Genomic DNA, 17,675 nt, shown 5'->3' with positions numbered 1-17,675 from the left:
AGTAAACAAGTACAAGAAGCAATACTCTTTGTTGTCACAGTTATCCTATGATACATTTAATTCCTGGTGTCAGTGCTCTACAGTGAGGTAATTATTCCTCAGGAGACTAGAGAATACTAGGAATAGGCTGCCAGTAAAAGTTCCCATCTATACCCTTTTCTCCAGGGATAGAGCCATGAGGCAGAGATGACAGGGGAGAGATTTACAAGCTCAGGGTCTGTAGACATGGTGTCTGGGCACAGGCAGTGTAGAGTTAGTTAGTTGGAGATGTCTGTAGTATAGAGGTCTCAGAGGAGATAGGGCTAGATATTGGTTGGCTGGGCTTGGTTGAACTTGCATACAAAACTACCAACTGAGTTACAGTTATAGGCATTAACAGAGTAAAATAGCTTGGAAATGATTTAATTCGGGTGAAACTGGTATGTCATTTTTCTGATGTTGTCCCTGGTGTGAATAGGTCCACTGGAATGCACTGTTTTGATTTAAAGTCATGTTTTTAGTATGTACTGGAAATTCATGGCAAACTTGAAAAACTTAGTGTTTATGAACTGATAATTTACTTGTGATTTGTGTGAAAGGACATAAAAGTCACAGACGTTTTAGCACCTCTTCCTTTATTTTACCAGAAAACTGCTGCGATAAGTATAACAAACAACAATTATTATTAGTTTTATTTTTTTTGTGATTTTCTCTCCTTTTCTCCCCAATTTGGAATTCCCAATGTGCTCTAAGTCCTCGTAGTGGCATAGTGTCTCGCCTCATTCCGGGTGAAGGAAGACAAATCTCTGTTACCTCTGCATCCGAGACTGTCAATCCACGCATCTTATCACGTGTCTTGTTGAGCGTGTTACCGCAGAGACATAGCACGTGTGGAGGCTTCACGCTATTCCCCGCAGCATCCACGCACAACTCGCCACGCGCCCCACCGAGAGCGAGAACCACACATTATAGCGACCACGAGGAGGTTACCCCATGTGAATCTACCCTCCCTAGCAACCGGGCCAATTTGGTTGCTTAGGAGACCTGGCTGGAGTCAATCAGCACGCCCTAGGTTCGTACTTGCAACTCCAGGGGTCGTAGTTAGCGTCAATACTCGCTGAGCAGCCAAGGACCCCTAACAAGCAACAATTTAGGAATTGTAACATATTTCTATGAGACCAGGTTGGTTTCTTGGCAAGTAAGAAATTTTCCCAATTCACCAGCCATTGCCAGGTGAGGCAAAAAAAATCATTTTCAACCCTGTATAACTTTGACTCATTCCGAATTAGCGTGTGTTGTATACAGTGCTGTCCTTTTGCATTGATTTGGAAAATAAGCCTGTTGAGGAAGCTTTTGCATAAGAAAAGCACTGTGGCCTTCCTTTTGGAATGAAAAGATGTTTCAGCCGATCCCTCACGGGTCAGAAGCCAATTACATCACCACAACTGACCGACCGGACCAGGGGCCTCCGAGAAGGGACACACATCACCGCCCTCAGCAACAACCACAACAAATAGAATGAGAGAAAGAGTGAGAAATGAGGAATATTCAAGTGTGAGACCACATCCTTGGACAAAATGTTCTGTGGAGGAAAAATAACAAACAAATATGGCCTAAGTTCAGTGTAACATGTTTAACATTCTTTAGTGTTACAAAAAAAAAAAAAAATGACGCATTGCAATGAATATAATAGTAGGTTGGTTTATCGAGACGCGCCTTTAAAAGTTGACCTTCTTTTTAAGCTGACATTGCGTTAAAAAAATGTGCCACGCATGCACAAAAAAGTGCATTTTTACTTAGAAAAACAGTAAAAAGACAGGCAACTGAAAAACACTTTTGGTGTAAATGGCCCCTAACCCTGTGTCTCAGTATGCATACCATACATCATAATTAGCATGCAAAATTAGATTATGTATTTCCTAGATCGTACAATTTTGAAAATAGTATGCTAATGGTGCCCAAATAGTATACTATTTCCTCCGGGTTTTAGACAACTATTGCAGAGGGTCTGTGGTATCAAGACACAATTGTATGACTTGATAATATCTCCCAATGCTAGCACACAGGGTTACTAAATAATTACAACATATTGCAATGATTGGAATAACACCCTACTATGGTACTTGACTTGTACTACTTTTCCAGTATATGATATCTAGATTGTAAACATTAGAGAGATTTTCTATATGCGTAGAGGTGGTGTAGTGGTCTAAGCACATAACTGGTAATCTGGTAATCAGAAGGATGCTGGTTCAAGCCCCACAGCCACCACCATTGTGTCCTTGAGCAAGTCACTTAACTCCAGGTTTCTCCAGGGGGATTGTCCCTGTAATAAGCGCACTGTAAGTCGCTTTGGATAAAAGCGTCTGCCAAATGCATAAATGTAAATGTCATTGTTTTCCAACGTATGCTGTCGAGGAACATGCCATTCAAGTGTGGATGAGAGGCATAAACGTTGCTAAATGAATGCATTTTCAAATGAAAGAGTCAATATACTGTATGTTCTAGAACTTTTCTTTTTCGCTCACATTGTTTTCTGTGCAGTGCTTCACAGTAGATCATCTTCTTATGTGTGTCTCCAGTTTAGCAGACGTTCATTTTTTACAGTGACAAAAACTAAGGCTGCATAGCAACAACGATGGCATGCTTCGGTAGCTCTATAAACTGCAGCCTCAATCAATGAGGTCGACTTTTTACACTCCAGTTTTTTTCAGTCTGTTTGGGAGCTGGAGCGGGATACACCATCTACAGGGGGTCTAACAGAATGAAGGGTGGGAAATATGGAGGCAAGGAATGAAAACAGAAGTCCAGAAAGGGAGGGAGGGATGAAAAGCTGGAGTGTATGAAAACAGTTTTATAGAAGGAAAGCAGAAGAGCTGAAAAACAGTTTCCATAGGGGGGAGGAGTGTGAACAGTAGCAATCTTAAGCGGAGGAGGTGTTAGAGAGTGTAGCACTGTGTGGATGTGGCACGTTTTCACCTGCCACTCAACTCTTGTTGAATCTTTATCTGTTACCTCCTCTTAACTGACACTGTGCTTCTGCACGGTTTATATATATTATATATATTTAGATTTGATGTTATTTTATATAGATACAATTGTTTATTTTTAGTTCATAATGCATTAACTCATGTAAATGTATAAAACTTTTAATTAAAAAAAAAAACAAGTTTATTAAGTGTTGGAAAAAGCATTGTTCATTGTTTGTTCATGTAAACCAATGTAGTTTACTCATTTGAACAAGTACAACTGAACTGTAAAGTCTTACCAAGAAGTTTTGATATATACATTTTCAGACTTTTTTGTGCTTTTTCTTGGAAGGATTTTTTGGTCTTAGCACCTGAACTTGTGGGGCAATCATTGTGATTTCTATTATTTATTTATTTGGAAATAATTAACCATTCGGAACCAATAATGAACCAATGTCCATTCCATTTAAAGACAACAAGTAATGACATTCACAGCTAATTTAATGTCAACATGAACTCTTTTGAGGGGTCAACATGAAAAATTGACCCTATTAACACACGTTCCTGGTCTTAACTTGCTACACGTCCACTTTCAATCCAATTATCTGTTATATACAATGTTTTATGACCCATTCAATACCAGATGGATAAAACCCCTAAAAATATCACTAAAAAGTCCTACCATATATTTGAATTCAGCTGAATGTCTTGTTATATTCAGAAATGTAATAAATGTTGACTTTAACTATAATGTGGCCTATTTCTGAGTGACAGAATATTCAGTGGGAAATCATGTTGGTGACACTTCTATAGGGATTTGATTGGATTGATATTATGGGTTATTTTTCTTTTCTCCACCCATGTGGCCAAAAGTAATTTCAGTAAAGTTAGGTTGAAAACAATAGTTTTTTCTTTAGAGTAAAATGTACTAATGAATGGTGCACAGTAAGTCCAGGGACATTTATTAAGAAATTAATAGACATCTATTTATGTAAATTATAATAATAATTAAATTGTACTCAAAAGCATTCACCTTTTGTGAAGATAAAGACAACATTCACATACATAAACATTAATATTAACTATTAGTATGAAATTATCATTATTAGTGTTAAGCTTTAACAATACATAACCTTTTCTCTCTGTCTCTTTTTCTCTCTTGCCCTCTCAGTTTTTGTCCGATCGAATCCTGAAGGCCGCTAGGGTGGTGTACAGCACGCTGATAGAGCGTAACCCAGGCCTGATAAGGGACAGAAAACACCATCTTAAGACATATAGGTGCATCTTTCACTGCATGTTTTATGTACATTTTTATGTGATGGAAATGCATCTGATCACTGTCACTTTGGTATCAATCAGTTACACAATTCAACAACAAAAACAAGTAGATAAATGTGTAACACTCTAAAATCAGTCTGCAGTTGTTAAATAGTAAATTATGTTTCTCTTGTTTCTACCACAGGCAGTGCTGTAGTGGAAAGGATCTTGTTGATTGGCTGATAAAACTGAATGACTGTTTTCAGTCCCGGAGTCAGGCAGTCGGGATGTGGCAGGTTTTGGTGGATGAGGGCATTTTGGGCCACAGTAAATATAAACAACATCAACTTTATATATAGTATCTATAGAAGATTTCTATAGTACCATAGTACAGTGATGGTATCTGAAGTTATCATCATGGTTCTTTGATATACTGTATACTGTACCATGGTATTCACTGATTACCATATTCATAGACCATGGGATTTGCATGGTATTCCAATTTATTTCAAATAATAACATAATACAATACAATGGTTTTGCCTTTGTAGATGTCCATTAAAACAGAATTACTATTATTACTATTAGTATTATTATTATGATTATATTGGTATTAATATATAACTGAAAGATTAACATATCAGTATATTCTAACTGACAAGCAATACATCTTTGTTCAAATGTGCAGTGAAACAGGAGTTAAACTTCCATGACAAAGAAACTCAATTTTACCGCTTTATGGAGGCGGAATTTGACCTTAATCACTCAAACAAGGAGAAAGACTACAAAGAAGATGAGCTCCAAGAGAGTTTATCGCTGCTGATCCAGATGGGCCCAGATGCTCTTCTGACTATGATACTGCGAAAATGGTAAGACACAAGAGATGATGCTAAACCAGTCTGAAAAATAATATATGTACAGGTTGAACTGTGCCACTGTCATTAATGACCCCATGAAATTGCTTGATGAGTGCAGTTTTCTCCTGTATGTTGATGTATTTCCTATTGAAACAGGAAGATGGGCTTTTTTTTTTTTATAACAAAAGCCTTTAGATTACATCATAGCCATTAACCATGATGGATGGATAGATCTATTAATAGATAGAAAGACAGACAGACAGACAGAAAGACGGACAGACAGATACATGGATGGATAGGTGTATGGATAGATGTATGCAGGGCTGGACAGGTAATTTGCCATTCCAGCATTTTCCCGGTGGGCCGACGCACTTAGGGGCCGATCAGGGGCAGACTGGCCATCGGAAGAACCGAGCGGGCTGATGGGTCGGGTGCGAAACGGACTGAATGTGCCGCGATAAGCTAAAATGAGCCGCAGTTTTATGCAGAACGGACCACCAAACGGTGCCGCGATATGCAGAAAGGACAGCGAACACCCCCCCAACAACTTTTGGCTGGATGTATGGATCGATGAATGGAAGATTAGAAGATAGATAGATGGATGGATGGATGGATGGATGGATAGATGAATGGAAGATTAGAAGATGGATGGATGGATGGATGTATGGATAGATGAATGGAAGATTAGAAGATAGATGGATGGATGGATAGATTCAACTTTTAGAAGTACACTAGCATATAAATGGCCTCAAAATTAACATACATGGACTTATAACCACAAATAAATGGTATTATCATTTAATAGTCTTAATTTAAACAGCATAATACTTTTACTCATCTTTTTTCTGTGCGTTAGTCCAAACCAGCGCACTCCAGAGGATCTTGAAGTTATTTACGAAGAGCTTCTTCATGTCAAGGCTGTGGCCCACTTGTCCACATCTGTGAGTTAACTTATTCTGGCACCCTTCGTGTTTGTTTGCACCACAAATCTTAATTTATCCCTCATGTCTTTCATCCTTCACTCTTTCCCGTAGGTTCGGAAGGAGTTGGCAGCAGTGCTGGTTTTTGAAAGCCATGCCAATGCGGGAACAGTCTGTGAGTGTGAAAGCAATGATGGCATTATGTCAGTGGTGGGCGGGAATAATAAACTGTGCTAATATTGAATTAGCGCTTAGCCAGAGTTAAAGAGAGCAGTGAAGTTCCTGTTTAGACTTCAGAGCAGACAGCACTGTTAACAATGTGAATAAGTTGACAATTTTTCGGTGTAATTTCCTGAAGTAGATGATTGGCATTCTTATATCAGCTAAAATAAGAAACTGAGAGTGATTACGGCATGTATGGCGTCACTGCCGCAGTCAGCATGTTGTTCCAAAACCGGTATTATTGTCTTCTATGGATCCTTGAAGGCAGAATGACAGGCTCCGTCACCATTCGCTTTCATTTTATAGAAAAAAGATTTAATGAAAGTAAATGGTGACTGAGGCTACCATTCTGTCTAACATCTCCTTTTGTGTTCCACTGAGTAAAGAAAATCATACAGGTATTGGAACAACATAAGAGTGAGATTTTCTTTTGGGGTAAATTATCCCATTAAATGACTTATAAATGGATGCTATGAACTTTACATGGTTATTTTCAGTTATTAAATGTTTAAAGCGATTTTTTTCCCTTTAAGATGATTTACTATTATTGGTGCATGTTTGTATTTACTGTGAGATAAAAAGGGTAATGCATTTGTTTTTTTAGTGTTCAGTCAAGGGGACAAAGGGACTTCCTGGTACATCATTTGGAGGGGTTCTGTTAATGTCATCACACATGGAAAGGTAGAGCCATCATCTTTTAGCTGGGCGACCTTGAGAAGTTTATATATAGATGCTTACATTGTTTGAAGAAAACACTTTTTTTTTTCCTCTTAAGAAAAGACGATCTTATTGTCTGTGCTTATGAATGCGTGTGTGTCATTATACAGGGCTTGGTGACCACGCTTCATGAAGGAGATGACTTTGGGCAGCTGGCCCTGGTGAACGATGCCCCTCGAGCGGCAACAATAATCCTAAGAGAGGACAACTGCCACTTCCTGCGTGTTGACAAGCAGGACTTTATACGTATTCTAAAGGTATGTGTTTGTGTGCATTTGTCTGGATGGGTTCCTTGTTGAAAAATAAAACATTGCTGTTTACCAGCATGTTTCCTTATGTATATAGGTTAACCAGCATTTTTTTGGTGGTGAACAGCAAGGCTATGCTGAGTCACCAGCTAGATCAGCACCAAGCCACCACTTACTAGAATAAACCAGCCGGAACCAGCATGGGTGGTCCTGAAACAATATTCCTGTCAATCAAATACTGTCCAAAACCGATCCCTAATCCTAACTGTAAACCTAATAATTGACTACCCCTAAAATCACAGGGGAATGATTGGTTGAGAAGAATGCAGTTGGCTAAACCCCAATCCCAGCCCTAAGCCTAAACCTAACCCTAAAATCTGAGTAGATAGTAATTTTGTTCCATGTCCAACATGTACAGAATGTTGATCCAGGAATATGTCATACTTGGCGAAATGACAGTTTGCACAAACATGTGTAATGCATGGAAGTTTATCAGGTGTTATTTTACCTGTGTTTTTCTGCAGGATGTGGAGGCCAACACTGTCCGTTTGGAGGAACATGGCAAAGTCGTTCTGGTTCTTGAGAAAAGCTCAGTACAGGAGTCCAACTATCAGGGAGGATCAGCTGGCAGCAACAAGTTAATAATTCATTTCTATACTACATTTCACATTTTAGTTATATAAACCCCTTTTAATTATAGCTGAAGTATGTCATCTTTGTGTCAATTCCGTTTGCCTCAACAAATGAAATTTCAAAAATAATGATCATTTTCAGACAGTGCCCCTGTCTGCTATTGGTCAAACAAATAGAAAGCACCACCCCAAACTCCCTTATTGCTCCCTTATTTTAGGAGAATAAATTGAGCATTAGGCTCACTTTAGCAAATGTAATATATAATTATTTATAATTGGTGGTGTAGTGGGCTAAAACACATAACTGTTAATCAGAAGGTCGCTGGTTCGATCCCCACAGCCACCACCATTGTGTCCTTGAGTAAGGCACTTAACTCCAGGTTGCTCCGGGGGGATTGTCCCTGTAATAAGCGCACTGTAAGTCGCTTTGGATAAAAGTCTCTGCCAAATGCATAAATGTAAATGTAATATAAGTCACATTTAAAAGTATGTTGAAACAATGTTCACAATGAGAGTGCCAGTATGATTGTATGTGCTTTGAGTGAAACAAATGACTTTATCTGAGCTACATAAGTATTATTTTACTATGAAAAGCAAGCTAGAGCATTAGTCATCGCTATTATTTGATTCCAAGTGCATTAAAATAATTATGAAACCATGATAGAATTATCATTATGAATTACCCACCTCTTACCCACACCTACATTACTCACCCTCTCTCTCTCTCTCTATCTATCTCAGGTATACAGTAATGTCAGGAACACCAGAGAAGATACTAGAACACATGCTGGAGACGATTAAATTGGAAACCAATGGCACTGATTTTATAGGTAAGTTATTGTACCTGTATTGTCTCTTTTGATCGTTCTGCTGTACTGGTAGGGTGGTCTGGGGCGCTGAAGATCTTTTTATCTCTTTTGTTTTCTAGTCAGGTTTACGTATAGATAGAGTGTGTTTTGTTTTATTTAATTCGCACTACTCGCATACCTTCCCCCCTCTCTGTGTGTCTTGTCTAATGCAATGTAGTGTTAATATTTTACATATTGTTTTTTCACCGTGCACTTACCACTTTGTATATAATAAACCACTTGATTATTGCTCCGTATTTTCCCCCGTTTGATGTAATTTGTTTCAGCACACACATACATTTTAATATCTATATTATGTTACACCCTCACACCCCTAGACCATCTTGGGGTCGTAACATTCACCATCCATCCATCCATCCATCGTCAACCGCTTATCCTGTGTACAGGGTCGCGGGGGGCTGGAGCCTATCCCAGCTCGTAACATTCACCCAAAAATGAAAATTATCTCATCATTTACTCACCCTCCTTGTGCCATTCCAGATGTGTATGACTTTCTTTCTTCTACTGAACACAAAGATTTTTTGGAGAATATCTCAGCTCTGTTGTTCCTTACAATGAAAGTCAATGGTGGCCAGACAGTTAAAGTTCCAAAAATCACATAAAGGCCACATAAAAGTAATCCATACAACTCCAGTGGTTTAATCCATGTCTTCAGAAGCGATATGATAGGTACGGGTGAGAAACAGATCAATATTTAAAGGTGCACTCAGTAACTTTTGCCTTGTGTCATCGTGGACTTACATTGACACCAAGCGGCTTGGATGCAGCATCATTTTAAATCAATAGTTTTCAGTTTCAGATCCCATTGTAGAAATGTAGTACTCTCAGTCAGATGAGTGAGCATGTCAAATAACAGGACAGTTACTGAGATTATGTGAGAAGTATTCGGCTGGTCATGTGATTCTAACATGGAAGCCCCTGTTACAGCCTCTTCATGTAGAATAAAACAGCTTTTATAAGGTTACTTAATTTTTTTTTAATGAAGAAAAAAATTACTGAGTGCTCCTTTAAATCCTTTTTCACTATAAATATCCACTTTCACTTTCAAAAGGTAAAATTGAAAGTGGAGATTTATAGTGGAAATAGGACTTAAATATTTATCTGTATCTCACCCACACTTATATCATTTCTGAAGATACAGATTTAACCACTGGAGTCGCATGCATTACTGTTATGTGGCCTTAATGTGATTTTAGGAGCTTCAAATGTCTGGTCACCATTCACTTGCATCGTATGGAACAACAGAGCTGATATGTTAAACTAAAAATCTTTGTTTGTGTAGAAACTTACCTGAATAGTTATAAAAATCAGTTTAATGACTTTTAAATGTAACTCTATCCCCTCCTTGAATATTGAGATTTGTTACCGCCACAGTAAATCAAGAAAGCACATTATGCATGTTCATCTTGGACCATGTGATGGGCAAGAATTCACATCTGCGGAAACATTTTCATGACTTTGGCATTTGTTTGTTCAAAATAAATTACACATTTATTCAAGCACAAATTGTATCAGAGACAGAGGAATTAACTAAGGGAGTGACCAAAACATTCCTGTTTGTTAAGATTGGTGTTTACACATCCATTAAAAACCACTAGTCTGATGATTCAGATTGTTCTGGTGTTCTCCACAAAGCTCAAAAAAACAAGTCCTTTTTAATGAAGTTTATGGGCCTTCTTTGTGCTTTTTGCAGATTCTAGTGCAAGTGACTTCATCTTAACACATCCAGTCTTCATGCCCTGCAGTCAGCTATGTGCGGCCCTCCAGCATCAATATCCTGACATTGCACAAACCACTCATAATCTGCCTTTATATTGCTTTTTTAGTCTTTCCATTTTTTCTCGGTTTGGTAATAGTGCTATTTGGTGTATGTTCTTCCTGTCAGAGAGCACAAAGCTCAATTGAAACAATAAATAAGCATGTTTGGACCAATTTCATTCCTTAACTGGTGTCGCACTTACCAAGCCGAACCATCAGAAGGCTCAGATCTGGAGAAGGCAGCGTACACTCTCAACACCAAACAGAAGATTGTGAAGCTGGTTGGTCACTGGGTGGGTCTGTATGGTCTACTACTGAGGGATGACCCTGTAGCATCAGAATTTCTGGAGGTTAGTGTAATCACAGTATATATAACTGAGGAGTCATTAGGGGTGCACAATATATTGATCAGCATTATCAGTCAAATAGAGCGCATCAATCTGTTTCCAGATGTAAAAATACCATTCATTTTTTCCATAGGTGAATACATTTTTAAAGTTAACCTTTAAAGACAGACCTACCGTGAGCTCCAAGGTTGTTAATTGTTGATATATGCTTTTGATGACAGCATCAGTCCACATTATGTACATTTTTTTAAGCAGAATTTCTGATGAAGAACTACACTACCCATGATCCTGTGGAGGAAAATACACATATCAGATTTTGTGGCAAACAAAGCACACCAAATTTGAATATTTTGCAATGAAATTAAAATATATTGTTTAAATACATACACTATTATCAACAACTTAAACTCAAAAGATTTAAATATATTTACCTAATTTTAAATTTGATTAAGCTATGTACAGTGTGCTTCATGGGATTGTAATTCATTCCCTCATTAAAGACGTTAGGTACAGAGTCTTGTACCTTTTATATCAGATATTTCAAATACTTGTTTGATTAAAATCAAAGTTTGTAGTCTTGCGATTCACCTCCAAGCTAGTTGATTTGGTTCATGGCTTAGAATGCTTCTATGAAGACTTTAAAGGAATGCCTACAGAAAAAATGTATGTGGAAAAACACTGTCATCATCTGTCTGATTAAGCCAATGTCAGTTAATATTATACTCTTTATCTATGCCAGGTTTCAAAAGAACAACAATAACATTATAATGTTTTAATGCCTTATTTGACTTTTCTATGTAGAACTTTATTGTAAAGAACACTAAAAATGATGTTGGTTTTTGGCTATAACATAAAAATAGATAGGTGCATCCTTTGTTGTTATAGTACAAAAAAAAAACTAAATTCTTCAGATGGTTCGATGTGAGGTTCTCTTACTCTAAAATGACAAATTCAAGTCCCTCGACTTACTGAACAAAGAGTAAACAAAACAAGTGACAACCTCCATGTTTGTTATAGAAATTCAGAGAGGGGGTGATGGCTGACTCAAGACTCTCCAGCATACTTAGAGAACAGCTGAGGGACAGGAGAAAGACCAAAATGTAAGTAATACACTTGGTAATGTATATATGTACCACACACATCTGCACACACAAACACATTCAGAGGGTTGTTGCCAACTTAATCACTCAAAAGCATCTTTAAGCTGCAAGCCTATTAATGCCATAAACACACATACAACATCTTTCCTTGACCTGCTTTTTATATTGTATGCATGTATGTTAGTCCACCTCCTACCTCCCATAATCCTACTTTTTACTGCTTTATTCAATCTCCTTTCAGAACTGAGAATGGATGCCACACTCTGACGAAGGTAAGAGACATGGGGTTTTCTCTGTCTATGGGAAACTTGCAGAGATAAGAACAGACCAATAAATCCTCCTAACGGACTGTATGACACAGAAAGATAAACAAACTCGTCAATGGAAAAGTCAACAGTTCTCTGCCCAGAGTTACTTAAACAAGTTCAGAGAACAAAACATAATTAAATCCTGGTCAGATAGAGCCGTACACTACATGGCACGCTATGAGAATTGAAATGAGTCCACATTAAGTGGGTCATATAAAATCCAGTCAACCAGTGGTGTGGGTGATAATTAAAAAGACATTGTTTCCATATAGTGCCACTTTAAAGGGATAAGTCACACAAAAATGAAAATTCTCTCATCATTTACTCACCCTCATGTCATTCCAGATGTGTATAACTTTCTTTCTTCTGCTGAACACAAACTGAGATTTTAGAAGGATATCTCAGCTCTGTAGGTCCATACGATGCAAGTGAATGATGGATTTAACCACTGGAGTGGTATGGATTGCTTTTATGCTTCCGTTATATGCTTTATGGACCTTCAAAGTTCTGACCACCATTCACTTGCATCGTATGGACCTAGAGATCTGATATTTTTCTAAAAATCTTCATTTGTGTTCAGCATAAAGAAAGTCATACACATCAGGGATGACATGAGGGTGAGTAAATGATGAGAGAATTTTCATTTTTGGGTGAACTATCCCTTTAATGCAGAACATATCGTGTCTGTGTAGTTTAGGAAGCATTTTAATGTCTTGTGAGAAAATGAATCCTAACTAGGGTCAATTTAGTGTGATTAGTAATGTCTTCTGACCTGTATTCAATTCCAATTTTCATATCATCACAGCAATAACTTTTAAGCATCTTCATTTGTCATCTTTTTTCAGCAAATATGTGTTTTATATATGTGTTTAGTTACAAATTAATTGCAATAAATTTGATGAAATATCACGTAACTAATTAAATATTTAATCAGTTGACAGCCCTAATCCTAAAGTATGATTTTTAGAATGGTCGAAATTAACATTAATGAATGCAATTTAAAACTTGCATGGCATTATTGCCATTAATGCATTTATTACATTTTGACTCTCAGTCTAATTCTGTTTTGTGCAATTTCTAAAAACATTCTGTCATTCATAGAAATTCAAAGAGAATCAAGGACTTTGTGCATAAGAAATAGCCTCTAAATTGTGGGAAAACGTGCTTTATTTTTTAAATCATTGCTGGTTTGAGTTCTGTGTTTGCGTGTTTACATCTTTTGTTTCTGTTGTAGCCTATTTTGTGTGATTTAGGAGAGTAAAGAACATTTACGTTATGAGCATCATTCACACAAATTGCCAAACCTTTATTATTCTTGGAATGAGTGCGTTTACTACAAAAAATTATGTGATTAGTTGCATTTAAATATTTGAATCGACTGACAGCACTATAACGCCACGTTGACCATTCTTCCTTGATTCTTAACTGTACATAATCTTGTCTCTCATTCCTCACATTATTGGAATAAGAACAAGGAGCTGAAGCTATTTTCTCCCACAAAGAAAATTCATCATACCTGAAATCACTCCCCACTTTTTTTATTTTTTACAGCAAAAATGTTTCCCAGAAATTAGATCTTTTGAAGCACAACAAGCACTAATATGGTCATCTGTTTGTTTCAGTTGAACAAAAAGTTTGATTGGTTTTCTGCTTATGAAGAGCCTGTGGGGAAATTAATATCAATCAGAGCTCAAGACAAAGGTTTGTATTTTTACTTCTGTGGAGAGTTTTAGTAATAAGCCTTCGCACAAAGATCTTAAGATAAAACAAGAACAACGTTCCTGTGAAATAGCTCAGATGAACTGTATCAATGTCAAAATCAACTCTTGACTTTTTGGAATCCTTAATGACATTGGTATATTTAAGTTAGTCTTCTTGTCTGTTTGCAGTCTTGTATGAGATCTTTAAACCGGACCATAAGGCTGTAACTGTGATGCTGCAAGTCGATGCCTCTGTAAAGGACATCTTGTCTACATTAGTGGATCCTGAGAGAAACTATGTGCTGATCAAGATGAATTCTTTAGGAGGTAAGCTATGAGACTCAGATGATTTCTATTCAGTGTTTCGGTCTGTGTGTCTGTGTGTCAGAAATGTTGTAGTGAAATACTTGATACAGCAATAGTTAACTAAAATGTTACAATTCTGTCATCATTTACTCACACTCTTGTCGTTCCAAACCCAAATGATTTCTTTCTTATGCGGAACATAAAAGGATGTTTTATTAAATATTGCAGCCTATTTTTTTCCCAAAACAGTGGCAGTGGACAGTAGCTTTCTTTAAAGCTTAAAAAGGAACCAAAATGATCATAAAGTAGTTCCAGTTCCATAGTTGTGATACAATTTTTTTCTGATATGTTTCCCTCAGACAGGGTCCAGCTCAAGTTGGAAGCCACAGCAGTGTCTGCTTCTTTAGGAGTAAACGAGAGGCTTTTCCTCTGTTCTGCCAGTCAAGTGGAACAACTGGTGAGAGACACTTTCATAATTCACATTGTTTCATAGTGCAAGATCCTCAATGTTGCAAAGAGATCCTATCCATACACGTGAGCTGCAAGCAACATATTTGTATGTCTACATATGTACTCAAAAGAATTATCTGATTAGATTAAGACTAATACTTACCTTTTAAAATCATTTATGCCAAATAAAATCTAGATGCACATGCGAAGCGTACCATGGTGTAACCATGTTTTCTGAACACGGTATCATGGTAATGCGTTGGTAATCTTTGAAGAACCTTAGAATAGCACAGTACATAAATATGGTAATCAGTACCATGGTATGTCCATCTGATACTACCATGATATTTAAGGTATTTAAGAAGGCAACAGTATGATTGAATGAATAGATTTAAACATTTTTAAAACTGTAGTTTGACTTCTCAAATGTTTGTGGGTTTTGCCCCTGACAGACCCCCCTGAAGGAGCAGCTTGGTCCAGAAAAGAACACCATGGACACTCTGGAGCAGATGGGCTCCAAGGACATCGCCAGCCAGCTGACCGGCTACGACTGGGAGCTCTTCATGGCCATGCATGAGGTAACTGCCATACCAAAACATCAACGCTTATCACACAATCTGAGTTTCATTAGACAATCAGTGGCATCAGTAGTAGCAGGTAAATGAGGAATTAGAGAAATTCAGTAACTGCTTAAACTAAGTCTGGCTAAGCTGGTTTGGGTGGTACGTTTTGATGGTTTTAGATGTCTTTTGGGCACTTATCCGCTTGTCAGGATGGGAGACCAGCTGGTTGATCAGCTAAACCAGTAAATATCAGTAAAACACCAAGACCAGCTTGGTCAGGCTAGGAGACTGAACTAAAACAACTTATACCAGCTAAGACCAGCAAACCACCTTAGGTTGGTTTAAGCTGTGTTTTGTTTGCTTTTGCATCTAGAATGAAACCGAAATTACTAAATACTAATTCTAAAGTGAAATAAGAGAAATTATTTTAAAGACTTTGGATTTGCTATTTGTTACTAATCACTCTGGATCTTAGTACTATTTTGTGTCTAATTAGAGCACTACAGAATCAATGTTTTTATAAATTCTCAATGCTCTATGTATCAGCATGTACCGTACTCATCATTTAAATGGAAATTGTCTTGCACGTTCAGGGACAAATACGTCACAGGACGTGATCAGTGATGTGTGCGGTTTATCTGAGAATCATTTGCAGTTTCAGATGAGTCAGTGAAATACTTACAGCCAGCTGTCTGACTCTCTCCACTGGTTCACGTCTGCTCTGGGTAAATAAACACTTAAACAAAATATCTGACACCTACGTTGTCGCCAGTTCACAAATACACAAATCCGTGTTTATTAGATGAATGTAATAAGTGGAGGCATGTGGCGTTTCAATGACTATTCGTCATTGTGTAAGATTAGAACAATCTAATAATTACAACGTTCAACTGGAACAAGTAGGAAGCATAAAAAAGCAGTTCTTATCTTGTAGAGAAGTGATGTAGGCTACTTTAAGTAGTAGTCTGTAGTATACTGTATATTCAAAGAATATATAATTTTTATGAATATTTCAAAAAGCCACTAATGTATCTGTTCTGTCCACCATAAAATATAAATAATAATAATATTTTAATAGATGATGATAATAATAATAATAAGAATAATAATACATAATGATTGAATAATGATAATATAATATTATTAAATTTAACCACCCAAGACCACGCGTCCACATGCGTGGACATTACGTTTTGGCTTCATTGTAGGCTGTGCATAATTTAATTTCATTTAAACTGACTGATCTCAGTTCAGGAAACTCAAGGATGTTATTAAAGGGTTAAACGTTTGACGCACCAAGTCATGTGACAAAACAAGAATAAGATCTCAGCTAAACGAGAGAAACAATGAGCAACAGCAACAAAACTTCGTCTGGAATTAAACCTCATTAATTTTTACATTAAAACCTGTTTGAGGCAAAAGACTAGAGTCTCTTGGTTCATCCAAATGCCATTTTAAAGATTTCATCGATTTATCACGAAATGGCACACTGTTAAACACAATGACCACGTTCGTGGACTATAAACAAATTCTTTATTTTTAAAGCCTCTGAAAATGCTTTCAGAGGCTTTATATGGAGTTAGGGTGAAAATAAGGTGGATTTCAAACTGTTCTGAGACCAGTAAAGACAGACAACTCACTGGAGGTTAAGTCATTCCCTAATTAGGGTATATAATATATAACATCTAAAAATCTATAGCTTGGTATTATTTTTTTAATTTCACAACTTAGTCCCACTGTCCACATATGTGGACATAAATGTTTTTTTTTTGCATATTTCATAGGAGCTACTAGTTACAAATCTAAAAGATGAATGGAAAATGCACACAGCAGTCATGCTCTGGTCTCTGGAGGTTAATTTACTGAGCACCATTTATCAACTATCCTTTTAAGCACAGTTTCTAATGCTTTTACAAAAAAAGGGATTTTTTTTTAATTATTATTATTATTATTATTATTGTATTATTATTATTTAAAACCAAATTATTCTGTTTTGTATGCAAACCAGATAAATAGTAACTATGAAAGTGAAGATTGATTTTTATTTTAAATATAAATAAAATTCTATCAGGAAGACTCGCAGACCTGAGGGAAATTTAAGATGACATTTATGTGATGAATATGAAAGGAAAGTAATGTCTTTCTTTGGCGTAAGCCTGTCTGGCAGTCCGAAGAAGTTATACTCGGAACGTCATATCCTGCCGGATATAAGAGGCAGGGGCGAGGAGCCTACCCCCGTGCAGGACGGTACTCAACCTGTGGTGGTGGGGTGGTGGAGGTTGCCGTGTTAGCACACTAAAACAGCAATGTGATAGATTTTGAGCAGACTTATAAAGCGACATGTGATTGGCTAGGAGTTACCTAGCTAATGGTATGACGATGTACAGCTGCTAGTCTTCCCACTAGAACTGCGCTGCACTTACATTTATTTATATCATTTTATTATAAATATAAAATAAAGGCCTATGGGGTT

At 37.1% G+C, this 17,675-nt stretch overlaps 1 protein-coding gene across 1 annotated transcript in view; it reads left to right on the top strand.

Moving 5' to 3' along the window:
* Positions 1–17,675, top strand: part of LOC127619179 (rap guanine nucleotide exchange factor 3-like) — a 36,308-nt gene that overhangs the window by 15,154 nt on the left and 3,479 nt on the right. Inside the window, exons 3-19 of the mRNA XM_052091971.1 lie at positions 4,120–4,226; positions 4,411–4,532; positions 4,894–5,074; positions 5,919–6,003; positions 6,097–6,157; positions 6,809–6,885; positions 7,032–7,178; positions 7,694–7,806; positions 8,543–8,631; positions 10,364–10,442; positions 10,628–10,778; positions 11,793–11,875; positions 12,117–12,147; positions 13,806–13,884; positions 14,073–14,210; positions 14,549–14,646; positions 15,092–15,217. Coding sequence (XP_051947931.1) covers positions 4,120–4,226; positions 4,411–4,532; positions 4,894–5,074; positions 5,919–6,003; positions 6,097–6,157; positions 6,809–6,885; positions 7,032–7,178; positions 7,694–7,806; positions 8,543–8,631; positions 10,364–10,442; positions 10,628–10,778; positions 11,793–11,875; positions 12,117–12,147; positions 13,806–13,884; positions 14,073–14,210; positions 14,549–14,646; positions 15,092–15,217 — 1,767 coding nt within the window. The remainder of the gene's footprint in view (positions 1–4,119; positions 4,227–4,410; positions 4,533–4,893; positions 5,075–5,918; positions 6,004–6,096; positions 6,158–6,808; positions 6,886–7,031; positions 7,179–7,693; positions 7,807–8,542; positions 8,632–10,363; positions 10,443–10,627; positions 10,779–11,792; positions 11,876–12,116; positions 12,148–13,805; positions 13,885–14,072; positions 14,211–14,548; positions 14,647–15,091; positions 15,218–17,675) is intronic.

The sequence above is a fragment of the Xyrauchen texanus genome, chromosome 25, assembly GCF_025860055.1.
Source record: "Xyrauchen texanus isolate HMW12.3.18 chromosome 25, RBS_HiC_50CHRs, whole genome shotgun sequence".
Classification (NCBI taxonomy): domain Eukaryota; kingdom Metazoa; phylum Chordata; class Actinopteri; order Cypriniformes; family Catostomidae; genus Xyrauchen; species Xyrauchen texanus.
The sequence above is the reverse complement of the archived record's forward strand: the minus strand, read 5'-3'. Positions and strand labels throughout refer to the sequence as shown.